The sequence below is a fragment of the Barbatula barbatula genome, assembly GCF_947034865.1.
Source record: "Barbatula barbatula genome assembly, chromosome: 3".
Lineage (NCBI taxonomy): Eukaryota > Metazoa > Chordata > Actinopteri > Cypriniformes > Nemacheilidae > Barbatula > Barbatula barbatula.
The window spans coordinates 168630-182930 of record NC_136764.1 but is presented as its reverse complement, the minus strand read 5'-3'; the positions used below and the strand labels follow the sequence as shown (position 1 = coordinate 182930).

General features: G+C 45.3%; 2 protein-coding genes across 6 annotated transcripts in view; both read right to left on the bottom strand.

Moving 5' to 3' along the window:
- Positions 1 to 4438: 4438 nt before the first annotated feature.
- On the bottom strand, positions 4439 to 12888 carry sugp1 (SURP and G patch domain containing 1). 3 transcript variants are annotated; one of them, XM_079452599.1, is made up of 14 exons: positions 12767 to 12888; positions 12140 to 12290; positions 11887 to 12044; positions 11535 to 11780; positions 11250 to 11373; positions 11078 to 11166; positions 10096 to 10219; positions 9688 to 9917; positions 9437 to 9543; positions 6206 to 6383; positions 5957 to 6063; positions 5695 to 5840; positions 5477 to 5606; positions 4439 to 5304 (listed from the first exon to the last, which is right to left on the bottom strand). In XM_079452599.1, the coding sequence occupies exons 1-14, from the start codon at positions 12783 to 12785 to the stop codon at positions 5278 to 5280; spliced, it is 1836 nt and encodes a 611-aa protein (XP_079308725.1). In that variant the 5' UTR covers positions 12786 to 12888; the 3' UTR covers positions 4439 to 5277. The 3 variants fall into 3 exon arrangements, with proteins under 3 accessions (XP_079308725.1, XP_079308726.1, XP_079308727.1); XM_079452600.1 differs by having other exon boundaries at positions 4440 to 5304; positions 10096 to 10207; positions 12767 to 12844; XM_079452601.1 differs by lacking the exon at positions 12767 to 12888 and adding an exon at positions 12479 to 12764 and having other exon boundaries at positions 4440 to 5304.
- A 241-nt stretch (positions 12889 to 13129) lies between these two features.
- The window catches only part of LOC306892120 (protein Aster-C), a 15391-nt gene continuing 14219 nt past the window's right edge, over positions 13130 to 14301 (bottom strand). Inside the window, exon 12 of one of the 3 annotated variants that reach the window (XM_079452959.1) lies at positions 13130 to 14301. This exon is cut by the window's right edge and continues 1096 nt beyond it. The gene's annotated coding sequence lies outside the window, so the exon portion shown is untranslated. The other 2 variants (XM_079452960.1, XM_079452958.1) reach the window with 2 other exon arrangements.

Here is a 14301-nt window from a genome sequence, read left to right as displayed (position 1 = left end):
GTCATTTAGAAATGCATTATAATATAATGAGCGCGTGAATAAAAAGGGGGATTCTAACGAAATACCTGTCAAATAGTGAGCAGGTATAAGAAAAACAACACAACACCGTACAGCAACTGGCTATTGGTTCCCTTTCGAGAGCCGTCACTTCGACATTGCGGACACCGCATATGAAACTCCTCCTCTTTTTCACTTTCCCTGAAGTCCTATAGGATAACGCCAGTAAAACTGGCCAATTGTCGCAAGACATGTACAGTATGCAAATACTGACGAATCTAGGCAGTATAAATACAGTGCATGTGACGACAAACCTCAGAATCTTCTTTTTCACGCTGCCATCGTTGAAGACGCAACTAGAACTTCTTTCACTGCATCCGATGGCTTCATTCTGTCGTCATAAGGCGGGCCCCATTGGCCCGCAGGATACTCACGAGCACTGCATTGTCTGCCTGGGACTCGCTCACGCGGAGGATGCATTCTGCGAGTCTGATTGCGCGCACTGTGCGGACCTGCCGGCGCGTGTCTTGAGGACTCGCAGGGACATCGCTCGTGGACTCATAGGGTCGAGGCTCACCGCCGCCAACGAGCCGCTGGTCAGTCTTCCCATTCCACGAGGTGGCGGCGACGACCCGTCCTCTGACGTCACCTTATTCCCCAGTCCTCTACGTGGACGAGAGCCTTCGTCCCCCGCCTTCCATCGCGGACGCTGTTTCCTTCGGCGCTGAGGAGGACTATGACTCCATGCCCATCTCTGCAAGAGGAGTGCGCCGTTTTTCCCAGACGTCCACGAGCACGTGGTGAAATCCTGGTCTGCACCTCAGTCGGCGCACGTTCACGCTGCTACACCAGCCATGTTCGACTATGTGGTCGGGGCTGAAGCCCACGGTTACGTGCGCATGCCACAAAGCGCACCGCACAAGCTATCGGCAGGTCTATGGTCGTCCTCCACCGTCATCTGTGGCTTACGTTGGCGGATCTAAAAGACGCTGATCGTAAGTCCATTCTCAACGCACCGATCACTCCCTCCGGCCTCTTTGGTGACGTCGTGGAGTCGGTAATAGAGCGTTTCGGTGAGGCGAAAGGAGCGATCGAGCGTGTCCCTCCGAACGAGCGGGAAAGCGGGTTTTACAGCCGGTATTTTGTAGTGCCCAAGAGAGATGGTGGTCTGCGTCCGATTCTGGACTTGAGACCCATCAACCGAGCGCTTCACAAGCAAGCGTTCAGAATGACAACTCTAAAACAGATCCTGGCACAAGTGCGTCCCGGGGACTGGTTTGTATCCGTAGATCTGAAGTATGCGTACTTTCATGTTCAGATAGCCAAGCGCCACCGAAAGTTCCTGCGATTTGCATTCGAGGACTCAGCGTACCAATTTGCTGTCCTCCCATTCGGGCTGGCATTAGCTCCGCGCACATTCTCGAAGTGCGTGGACGCGGCACTTTCCCCTCTCAGAGCGAGCGGAATGCGGATTCTCAATTATCTGGACGATTGGCTGATTTTAGCCCACTCTCGGAAGGCGCTAATCGGTCACACGCGCATGCTGCTTTGTCTCTTGACATCACTGGGGCTGCGCGTGAACATGCAGAAGAGCAAACTCACACCGAGTCAGTCTATAACGTATCTGGGGGTATGTTTCGACTCAGTGGAGATGCGCGCTCGCCTGTCCCCAGAGCGGACGGAGTCCATCTCTTCAGCTCTATATTTGCTCAGGCCAGGCCGGTCTGTTCCCCTGAGGGAGTTCCAGAGGCTTTTGGGTCTCATGGCATCGGCGGTCTGCCGCCTAGGTCTTCTGCACATGCGACCACCACAGTTCTGCCTGAAGGCTCGGGTTCCATGGAGAGCATGGTCCTCGGGTCGGGCGCGAGTCCCGGTTACACTCAGTTGCCTTGGCGCCCTGAGTCCGTGGCGCGACTCGAGCATGTTCAGTCGGGGAGTTCCCCTGGGGCTGGTGACGAGACGCCAGTCGTTGCGACGGATGCGTCGTCCTCGGGATGGGGCGCGGTGTGCGAGGGCATGCCGGCATCCAGACGTGGTCACAGTCTCTGAGGAAATGTACACATAAATCGCCTGGAACTAAAGGCGGTGTGTCTAGCTCTTCATACTTTCCAGTCAAAGCTGGAGCAGAAACATGTTCTGATTCGCACCGACAACATGTCTGTGGTTTCGTACATAAATCGCCAGGGAGGGATTCGTGCCGGAGCTCTTTTCAAACAGGCGGCGGGTCTCCTACTGTGGGCAGATCGGCATATACTCTCTATCAGAGCAGCGCATATCCCCGGTCATCCGGACCGCGGAGCGGACATGCTTTCGAGGGAGGGTCTTCCGCACGAGGAATGGAGGCTTCATCCCGACTCAGTCCTGTTAATTTGGAAACGCTTCGGGAAGGCGGAAGTGGATCTATTCGCGACAAGCGGGAACGCACACTGCCCGTTGTATTTCTCCATGATTCCCTCCCCAATGGGGAGCGACGCGCTGACGGCGCGTTGGCCGGATGTTCGGCTTTACGCATTTCCTCCGGGGAAGATTTTACCCCTAGTGCTGTGCAAAATCAGAGAGGAGACGGCGTCGGTGATTCTCATCGCTCCGTTTTGACCGAATCAACCATGGTTTCCGGACCTGAGGAAGTTGTTGACGGCGCGGCCGTGGCGGATTCCCCTCAGGAGAGACCTGTTGTCCCAGGTGAACGGCACGATTTGGCACCCCAGCCCAGAGTTGTGGAACCTCCATGCCTGGCCGCTTCGGGGGTTCTAACTGCACTCCCTCAGCGTGTACTGGATACTATTTCGGAGTCTCGTGCGCCGTCTACCAGACGTTTATACGCTCTAAAATGGGGGGTGTTTGCTAAATGGTGCAGCAGTAACAATATCGACCCGGCGTCCTGCCCCGTGTCTGATATTTTATCTTTCTTGCAGCACAGGCTGGACAACGGCGGCCTCCCTTCAACGCTGAAGGTTTATGTGGCGGCTATCGCCTCGTTTCGTTCCCCGGTTGATGGGCAATCGATTGGTAGGCACATGCTGGTGGTCAGATTCCTCAGAGGAGCGAGGAGACTTTTCCCCCGCGAACCCCTTCGGTGCCGCCTTGGGACTTAGCGCTGGTGTTGAAGGCTCTCTCTTCTCCCCCTTTCGAGCCTTTGGACACGGCTTCTGTAAGAGACGCGGCTTCTCCCCCTTCTCGCCCTTGCTTCGGCTAAGCGCATAGGGGATTTACAAGCGCTCTCAGTCGGCGCTGATTTCATTTGTTTTGGAAAGGCCGGGCTGTCTCAAAACAGAGACTCTCACTGGGTGGTGGACGCTATTACCTTTGGCGTACGAGAGTCAGGGTCAGAACTGCCCCTTCGGTATCAGAGCTCATTCGACTAGGGCTATCGCCCCTTCGTGGGCCTGGTCTAAGGGGACATATGCTGGGCAGCTGGCTGGTCTTCTCAGAATACTTTCGCCAGGTTCTACAGATTGGATGTGTCCTCGTTGGCTTCTCAAGTCCTCTCGGTGAGTGCTATCACGCTTTATCTTCTACCTTGTATTTCTTGTGCTACACAGTAGTTGCCGCATTGCTGTTTACACTGTGCTTGGTGTACTTATGTTCGCTATTATATCGCCCGGGATTCCGTGCTGGTTCTACTGCTGTGGTGTCTGCCTGTTCAGCGCAGCCCGCTGCGTTCGTTGGGTTTGGATACGCAAATTTGCCAAGAGGCCAATCTAGTAGTTCATTGGTGTGTTCAGTGATCTAGCAGTTCATAGGCCGGTTTCAGCCATTCAGCGGTTAACGCTTGGGGCGACCTCGCGAATGGTTGATTTGTTTGCTCCACATACTTTGTGTGTTATCCCAGTTGTCGGGCTGTTTTTGCTAGCTCTCACAGCGGGATTGTACTACCGTTCCATATGCGGTCTCCGCAATGTCGAAGTGACCACTCTCGAAAGGGAACGTCTCCGGTTACTTTCGTAACCTCGGCTCCCTGAGAAGCGGGAACGAGACATTGCGTAGATCGCCGTGTTCGCCGCTTATCTCCAATAAAGAGATAATAGGAAATAGGAATTTATAGTGTGTTTGATATTGGACCTCTCCAGGACTAACAACACTGCAGCACTGGCCAAGAAAGCACAGCAGCGTCTCTACTTCCTGCCGCAAGACTCTCCAACGCATAGTGAGAGCAGCTGAGAAGATCATTGGTGTCTCTTCCCCCTCCTCCAGGACAATTATGGAACGCGTCTCACCCGCAAAGCCCTCTGCATAAGGTGATCCCACCCACCCGACACATATGTATTTTAGATATGTATATTCAGTATTTTTGTATTCTGTGTTAGTGTTATTTGTATGCACCATGGGCTTGAGAGTAACGCAATGTCAATCCTCTATGTACATGTAGCATTTGAAACAGTGTCCAGTCTGACAGACTAAACAACATCAAGATAATAATCAATCTGCTTTCCAGTCCAATAAATGATGAATAAATACATTTATTAAGCTTTTATAACATGTGAGAATTCAGGTATTTCATTAGAATCCCTCTTTTTATGTATGTGGTTATAACTGCTTTATAATGCATTTGTAAATGACTTATTGGTCATTAATGAACACATTTATAAATGCTTTATAAAGGGAACCTTAATGTAAAGTGTTACCGGGATCGTTTCATGTTCCCGCATGTATGTTGTGATGAGAAAACCCTGAAAAGCCCATGAATTCTGATGTAAGAAGCACTTCTATATTACGGTTTATTCAGGTTATTTATGATTTGTTGTCTGTGAACTGAATAAAAGAACAAGGAGTTAGGTTTATCAAAACTGTAACTCCCATGCTCCTGAATGTTGACCTGTGTGTTGTGTTATATAATATAGGGTTATAAGGTCAGAATGAATGTATGGTGTGTGAAAACAGGCTGCGAGAGCTGAAGAATCACATTTAATAGATGAAGAGTGAGAGAAACTACAGATGTGGATGATCTCAGGAGTCCTCTGTACAGTCAAGGGAACACTTTCTTTGCCTTTTAAAGTTTTCATTTGTCATGTGTGCACATGAGTAAAACAGACATAAAACCATTTCATTCTATATAACAGATGTGACTACACTGCAGAAACGTGAAATAACGTTCTATAAGAAAATCAACACATTTAAAGAAACACAGACACTTTAAAGTCTCTGGTCTGTGACAATTGTTTTTTAAAACCTGTTTTTCCTCACTGAAAATAATGAGAATTTGATGAAATTAAGCACTTAATTTATCAGGAATATAACAAAACAAGAGGTGACGGTCCAGAGGTGAAACCGCTGCTGTGTTCAGTAGTACGGCCTCCTGGGGTTATTCTGTTCAGAAGAAAACATAACACGCATTACTCAAATCCACTCAAGTGAAGTGAAATTGAAGTATGATTGAAACAAAAAATAAAGCATGTTTGTCTCAGAGAGCAGCTGACAGCATCCGTTTCAACACTTCTGTGGGAAATCCGAAGAGTCAAACGCTTTCTAAGAGACTCACCAGAGGGTTCGGTCTGAAGCGGTACGCCAGCATCATTCTCTTACGGAAAGCATCATATTCATCATCACTCTTACTGAGTTCAGCCGGTCTGTCCACACCGAAGCCTGCGCCGTCCACAGCTGTGGTGCCTCTGAAACACACACAGACACCATGCTAGGTAGGTTTGACATTTACACACACACACACACACACATATACACAAGGGTGTGTACGCTCACCTGTTGACGGGGTTCTTGATGCCCCGTCCGTCTGAGCCCAAACCATCACCTTCTTTCCAGCCCATCTTCATCAACATCTTGAAGCCGATGTTCTCCACCGTCAGCTTGAACTCTTTATACTCAGAGTAATCCGGATCTTTCCCCTCCTGCACATCACAGACAGGAAGTTAACACATATCCGTCTCCACTGCAAGGTCTCCCAGTTCAAGTCGTAAGAGAAATGAAAATACAGCAAAAAGTCAGAAATATTTTAACGTCTCACCTTCAGAGCTTTAAACGTCTCCATGAACTTCTCCAGCTCATCGGGTGGAAGGAAATCACCAATGAAATGCTTCCCTTTTCCCATCTCTGTCAGTTGCTCTGCCCACTCTGATCCAAACAACACACATCATTTCTGTCAATGCCACGTGCACATGAACGTTGTGACATCACATCACTGTGAATCCTATTGAAGTCATGAAATGCCAGATACACAACGGTCATATTATTAAAGGGCAGAGCGCAGTGTGACCTCTGGTCTTCTCCATCTCCATGTGTCTCAGTCTGTGCTCCCAGGTCCCCGCATCAGAATCCACCTCCTCGTCGCTGTCGTACTCGTGCTGATGATTCTTGATGGCCTTCTCCCACAACAGCTGCATGTCCTGCATCGCACGCTTGTGCTTCATTATCATGTCGTACATCTCCTGCATCTGATGCGCACACGGTTAATCCTGTCAGATTCACTTTACGTTCTTTCATGTGCTTGTACAGCTAACATTAACACAGAGCTCAGTAGGGCTGGGCAGAAACACACATTTTTTGATTAACTGTTTTTTTTAAATGCCGTCGTTCAATATCGATGCTCAAACGTCATGAATCGATTTGTTCTTTCATATTTCCGCAAGCATATAACATACTGTAAACTTGAATCTTATTGCGACTACTAGTCTTCTCCACTACATGTCACTTTTGTTTTTACTACAGGGATGTTACAACAGGGATCCTATGGTTCATTCATTGCTGAATTAACATGGCAGATGCAAGTTTGTGGTGTTTTGTTCAGATGAAGAGCATAATGACATACCAAGCACCTTTTTGGTAGTGGTGACGAGATGAAGCCTCATGAAGCTTCTAAGTCAAGTGGTTTACAAATGTGTTCATTTCCCGAGGCTTCATTTGCTCACAATACCATCTGGTGGCCAAAGAGTGTAACAAGCAGATAGAGTACAGATGTGCCTGATTTTTTGTATATATTGTTTGTATCACATAACTTTGTAATAAACATATTTGCTTGAAATGAATGGGGCTGTTAAATGTGTGTAAATCACTTATGTTAGGGATAATCCACAGCTAGCCGTGCATTTAAGGGTTTTAAAGCACACCCTCCAGCCAATCAGAATCCAGTATTCAAGCAGACGTCACTGGTCTCGATAAGAGCTTCACTGAAAGCTTCCCGGATTTCTCGACACGCGCTCTGAAGCCTCGGCACAGAACCTAACATCACTACTGTTTGGATAAACCTTAACTTTCATTCAGTGAGATGATGTCATGAGGTGTGAAGGGATACAGCTACGGCCAGAAGCGATGCAAAATCTCGTAATAAAATCACAATACATTACATTAGCTAACACCTACACCTACCTACCTCAACCCTAACCTTACGATAATAAACAATAGTAGTTAACTGTTGTCAGCGAGACAAAAATGATGCGGTATTGAAGTGCGCATGCCCAATGGAGGTAGCTGTATCCCTTCTAGTAAAAGCTTCTAGTTCTAATAAAAGAATACAAACACCGGTCACTGTTTGGATATTTAACATGAACACGCATGATTACATACATAGAGGCTACGCGCGGTGTTGTAACCCATATCACTGATCTTTCACGTGTGTGCAGTGGTTTTGTCAGAAGAAGGCTCGGTCATTCAGAAGCATGGCTTCTCCTATCACTGCTATGCCGACGACACACAACTCTACTTGTCATTTCAACCGGACGATCCGACGGTGTCTGCTCGCATCACGGCATGCCTGAGTGACATCTCGCTTTGGATGAAGGATCATCACCTGCAGCTGAACCTTGCAAAAACAGAACTGCTTGTGATCCCAGCCAACCCAAAGATTCACCACAACCTTACCATTCAACTAGGCTCATCAACGATTACACCGTCCAGCACAGCCAGAAACCTGGGGGTGGTAATCGATGATCGGCTTAACCTCACAAGTCATGTTGCCAGCACCACCCGCATAAAGTTCAAGGCTTTGCTCCTGGCCTACAAGACCAACACCGGATCTGCACCATCGTATCTCCACTCGCTAATGCAGATCTATATTCCTGCCAGATCACTGCGGTCTGCAAAGGAACAACGACTAGTGGTACCATCCCATAAAGGAAAAAAGTCACTCTCCCGTACCTTCTCTGGATCTGTTCCACATTGGTGGAATGATCTACCAGCTGCTACAAGATCAGCAGACTCGGTTGCCATCTTTAAAAAACGCCTAAAAACACATCTCTTACGTCAACACGTCGCTGATTGATTTTCCTCTAATTCTCTAAAACTACTAACCTCACTATTCTTAGCTTTTTATACTGTGCTAGGCTTTAATGGACTAGTTTGATGCACTTATGTATTTTGTTGCCAATGTTGTTATAATTGCTTCCAATGTTTCCTCATCTGTAAGTCGCTTTGGATAAAAGCATCTGCTAAATGACTAAATGTAAATGTAAGATTGACAACAGAAAATATGTCAATGAGAACGGCTTTTCGGGCAACAAGCTGTTTTAAAACACAGAACAATCAGAGCGTAGAAGCGAAACGAGTTTGCACGATTGCAACTCAAAAAAACGATGACTGACGATGAGGTCACGAATATATTAACTAGCGTTCGACATCCTCAAACGCCACAGTTCTACAATTGCCTAGCAGAAACACTGCATGTTTGTGGCATTTCATTTATTTTGAATAATTCACCATTGTAATCGGATGTTTACTGTTTCTTTTAAGAAATATCTACGGTATATGATCTTAATCTGTATGCATGCATTGAACTGAATCGAGAATGGAATGGGAACATCTGAATCCATACCCAGCCCTAGTGCTCACAGTAATCTTAAGTGTGTCTGTGACTCTGATCTATATAAATGACTGGATTGGGCATAGAACGCTAAACCAACGGCAGGAGGTGAAGCCACCGCAAGTGTTTGCGTTGCCATGTTGGTATGCCCAGCCGACATAAGCCGTCATTGACTTAGTCAAACCGTTTTGCAGCCTATGCGCACGATTAGTTTTTCGTTTGCATGTATGTTTAAATGTTGTTACTTGTGATGTTTTTTCCAGGGTTTATGTTTATTTTGGGCAGAATAGCGATGTATAGAAGATGAGTGTGTATTGCAAACAGTACTTCATGACATGAAGAACATACACAGTCTATAGTTATCTTTATATAGATTGAGCACATCTGTCATATGTTGCGTCGTCTCGTTCATCTGTTGATTTGCTACTGTGATGAAGATGAAAGTAACAAACTCAAACTTCACGACTTTAAATAAATAAACATTTAAATGACTGAGACATTTGCATTGTAAGAATGTAAACAAAGGGACTGGTACGGTACCGTTTTATCATTTATATGTGAGAACTCCCTATTAATTCAATAGAATGTTTGGGCATAGCAACATGGCGGCGCGATGGCTTCTGTGTAATGACGTCATGAGCTATCCAGTCATGTATATAGATCAGTGGTCTCTGTGATATTGTGTGTTCGTACTTCCTGTTGCTCTTTAAGTTGTTTCTTCTGGTCGTCTGATAGTTCCGTCACACCGACCAGACCCACCGGTTTCCCCTTCTTATACCCCAGACTGCTGAGCTCTTGATCTACACACACACAGCAGAAATATTCAGGTAGAAATATTCACTTCAGTTTTCTTCAGAACTTAGGTTTAGTATAACCACATGATCAAAGCTGGCATCCGTGTGTTCTGTCAAACGCATGAAAGATCTATGAAAGAGTGTGCGCACCAGTCAGTGCAGGAGAACTGTTTTTGGCCTCTGGGATCTGTTCAGGAGCGACCAGTGACACTTTATCATCTTCAGCTCCCCATCTGCTCTTCCTCTTCCTCTTGACCGCAGGGGCCGTGTGCTCTTGTGAGGGTGGCTGAGGGGCAGTGGAGCCGCTGGCCACCCGACGAAACTCGTCCACTTTGGCTTTGTAGAAGCGATGCGCTGCGCTCTGATACTCATACAAAAAACTGATGACACATGAAACACACTCGGATTACCTCAAAAACATTCATGAAACATGTCTAACAGCCACTGAAATACAGGGTGTCAACATCTGTCATGAAGAAAGAGAAAACACACTATCATGGATGATAAATGAAGATTTAAACCCTTCAGACTCGTATAACAGAGCAGTGGTGTTGTCACCTGAAGGCAGGATTGTCTCGGTTCTGTTGAGCAGCCATGATCTCCGCCTCTGGACCGCCATCGGCCACGAACCGCGCCAGTTTCTCCGCCACCTTCCTGGTGCTCTCGTCCACTGAGGGGGAGACTTTAAGCAGTCTATCAGAACTGGCACCAACTCACACTAATAAACCTCCACTATGAGAGGAACTGCAGGGAGCGGGGGGGTGGGAAGAGGAAAGTAATATTTGCCTGCCAAACACTTACAGTAATACAGTCAAAATGAGACGTCTCAACATTCACAGTCAACTCTAAAGATGCTGATTTGGTATTGAGACACACATGAGAGGGCTCGTGGGCATCTGGCTGATACTTTATTTAAACAGAGCTCATCTTTGATTTAGAGCCGTGGTTCTTAACCTGGGTTCGATCGAACCCCAGGGGTTCGGTGGAGGTCAAGATCTGTGGCCTATCTGTGCTGCAGGGAATTTGGTGTGCCCAGTAGTCGACTTGTGACTGTCGTGATGGTATGTCGTGTGATTTCTTTCTTAATATTTGAATCCTTTCATACTAAATATGTCGAGCAAAAAAAGAATTTGGTCGGACGAATATGTACAATATGGATTCACGTATATAATGGAACGTGATGGGAGTCAGCGTCCTAACTGCATGATTTGCAATGCCAAATTGAGCAATTCTAGTCTAGCACCGGCAAAACTAAGAGAACACTTCATTAAGCTGCATGAAGATGGAAAAATGTTTTAATGGTTTTGTTCTTTAAAACACAGTGATGTTGATGCACGGTTCATTTTGTGCACCAGTAAAATATATACCTATGTTTTGAATTAGAAAAAAATCATATTTTATTTTTCCAATTAAGAAGGGTTCGGTGAATGCGCATATGAAACTTGTGGGGTTCAGTACCTCCAACAAGGTTAAGAACCACTGATTTAGACTGAATGTCTGGTCTTGACAATTCAAAAACATTCTCTATATGAGCGCTTACCATCAGACTGCGCGGCCTGATCTCGTCTGATCTCAGCAACTCTTCTCCTGTAGTACAGATAGTCCTTACTGTTCTTCTCAAACAAGAACCTATGAGACACAATCACATTCAGTAGTATCATCATTACTAAAAGTCATCCCGCCGTTACAACTGTATTGAATGGGAAACATACGAGAACACAGGATTGTCTTTGTAGTCCTCCATGACCTTCTTCTCCAGCTCGGCTCCTCCTTCAGCAACAAACATGGCCATCTTATCGATGAGGAGGAGGATTTCTTCATCCTCTGGGGGGGAAACTTTAAGCAGGCTATGAGAACTCCACATAATATAATACAGCACACAAGCACATCTATCAAACACGGAGGATAGATTCAGAAGTCATTTAGCCCACAGTTTACTCGGTCACACCGTTTGGACGGCAATATTTATAGAGAAAGAAAGAGACAGGCAGTGATACCTTTGACCTCCAGATAGTGTGCATCCTCCTCCTCCTCCTCATCTTCATCATCCGGTGAGCTGAACACACTGGGTCGGGCCGCCAGAACCATCGTCTGTTTGGACTGGGAATAGTTCTTGAACTGATTGATCATACTGCTGACGGCCAAAGCCGGCCGTTTACCGATGAGGACGCTCTTTTTCAGCCCTTGCGTTGTCGATTGGTCCTGACTAGAGGGGGCGGGGCCATTAGAGTCACTTTTCGATCCTAGAATTAGACATGAAACATACGGAGCAGATTATCTGACTGCAGAATTGATAAATGATCATCTGAGCTGATCCTTAAGATTCTAATGTAATATACACAAACACACCTGTTTCAGTGCTGGATTTCTCTCTCTGCATCTTCAGAAACTGCTGCAGAAAACTGCCATCATTCACAAACTTATTTGGTAAAGAAGATGATGATGATGACGATGAAGACGACGACGACGACGAGGAGGAGGATGAAGACGCCTGTGACGGAGGAGAACTGAGAGAAACACACAGATCAACACACACACACACACACGGTGGTGACAGGTCGGTGTATATGTTGTGCTCATCTCATGTGATGTGTAAAGTCACCTGATGGGTTTGTTCGGACTCGGGCTTGATTTCTGCTGGCTCCGTTCCTTCAGCTTGGCCTCGATCTCTCTTTTCTTCTGAGCGATCAGTTCCTCCTGCTTCAGGATCACATTCATCTTACTGTTCTGATGAGATTTCCAACCACCACGACCTGACACAATGTGAACATCGTGAGACACAACTGAAATATACACACATTGCATTCAACACAGATTTATATCTGAAATGAGGGTTAGGGTTTTATGTTCTTTAATCTGTGAATGAAATATATAATAAATCTATATTTCCATTTGATTTACATCACGTTATTGCAATAGTTAGTTGATAATGAAATCTTACATCGGATGCGATCAAAACATTCGCAGAACTGACACTTCAGAATCAGGAATCATGGAAATATTTCAGTTATTATTTAATGATGTAAAGTTTCTTCTTATAATCGTGTTTGATCTTCAGTAAATATTTATTTACAGCTCGCGCCGTTTAGCACCGACGCTGTGAGCACAACAGAGATTAAACAAACACAAATCAACACGTGTCAGTGAACACAACACTCGCGATGATGTCAATATGTCGTCTTGTGCTTGAATACAGAATAAAGTCTTTATATGTCGTGTGTTTTGATACCTGTATCGTTGGACTCCATCGCGTTAATGTTGAGCAGCAGCAGCGTCTTCTTCTGCAGCTACAGCAGCAGCGAGCGTCGCGTGACACTGAAGAGCGCAGCGCCGTCTAGCGGCCCCCCCGCTGAACAGCATCGCTTCTTGATGGCATTTAAACGCAATCGTTTTTCCACAATTAAAACATCATCATTTATTTCCCCTTGTGCTATTCAAAACAAGTTAAAAGCAACTCCAACTCAAAGAAATTTACTTGGTGTTTTAATCAAATTACTTAAAGGTAAAACACACACGCACTGCTGAAAATGTTCTCACAAAACACCATTGTCGGTAATATTATGATGTTTTGATAAAAGTCCAGGAAACCATCACAGTTCCAACAATCACAATACAGTTTATTAGTGATGTGACATATGAGTTCATTTACAACGAACAGTAAAGCATGAGTCTCCATATTCAATGAGAATGAACACAGTTTAGAATATGTAAATATTTTCATGATCTGCTTCTCCGCTGAAGTGACTCAGTAGAGTACAACAGAAGCTATATTCACATATAAAAGAACAAATTTTGTTCAATATTGAGCAGAATTCAACTGTATGCTATAAATCGTTGTGAAATTAGGCAAACAAGAACATTCTTGATGAAAAACCCTGAACTTTTATGCTCTTTCTTACTAAATAATGACATACATGAAACATTTCAGTCAGGCTTTAGACGCATCATAGCACTGAAACTGTGCTTGTTAAAATGACAAACCACCTGCTTATAGCATCAGATAAAGGTACATTTACATTTAGTCATTTAGCAGACGCTTTTGTCCAAAGCGACTTACACATGTGGAAACATTGGAAGCAATTATAACAACATTTATAATTATAATTGTTTATAAACAACAAAATACATAAGTGCATCAAAACTAGTCCATTAAAGCCTAGCACAGTATACAAAGCTAAGAATAGTGTTACGGCCCTGTGCTCCCTTTTCTTCCCTGCTGGGGGCGGAATGACCTGGGAGGGCGTTGTTGACTGTACACCCCTGCTGACTGATTTCACTCATTGCGGAGAGAATAAATGTTGGACTATTTCATCTCACATCACTTCCTCTGGGGAATGCCAGTCTCCAGAGAAGTCACCAGGGCATCGACCGTTACTTCTGTTTATATTTGTCAATATTCCTTACCTTTTGGATTGTTATTTCTTTATTTAAGTCCCTAGACATTCTGCTATATTATTTTGTAATGGATCATCTTTATTTGTAATAAACTGGCTTGCAAGTCAAACCATCTGTGCAAGTGTGATCCTTATTTATGTCACGGTTGAGAACGAGCTGGGCGTAACAATAGTGAGGTTAGTATTTTTATTTTTTTATTTTTTTAACAGAGAAAGGGAAAAGAATTAGGATAAATCAATCAGTGACGAGGTAACATCTCACTCCTGGTCCTGCTTGACCTTAGTGCTGCGTTCGATACCGTAGACCATAACATACTTCTAGATCGCTTACACAATTATACCGGTATTGAGGGACAGGCACTACAATGGT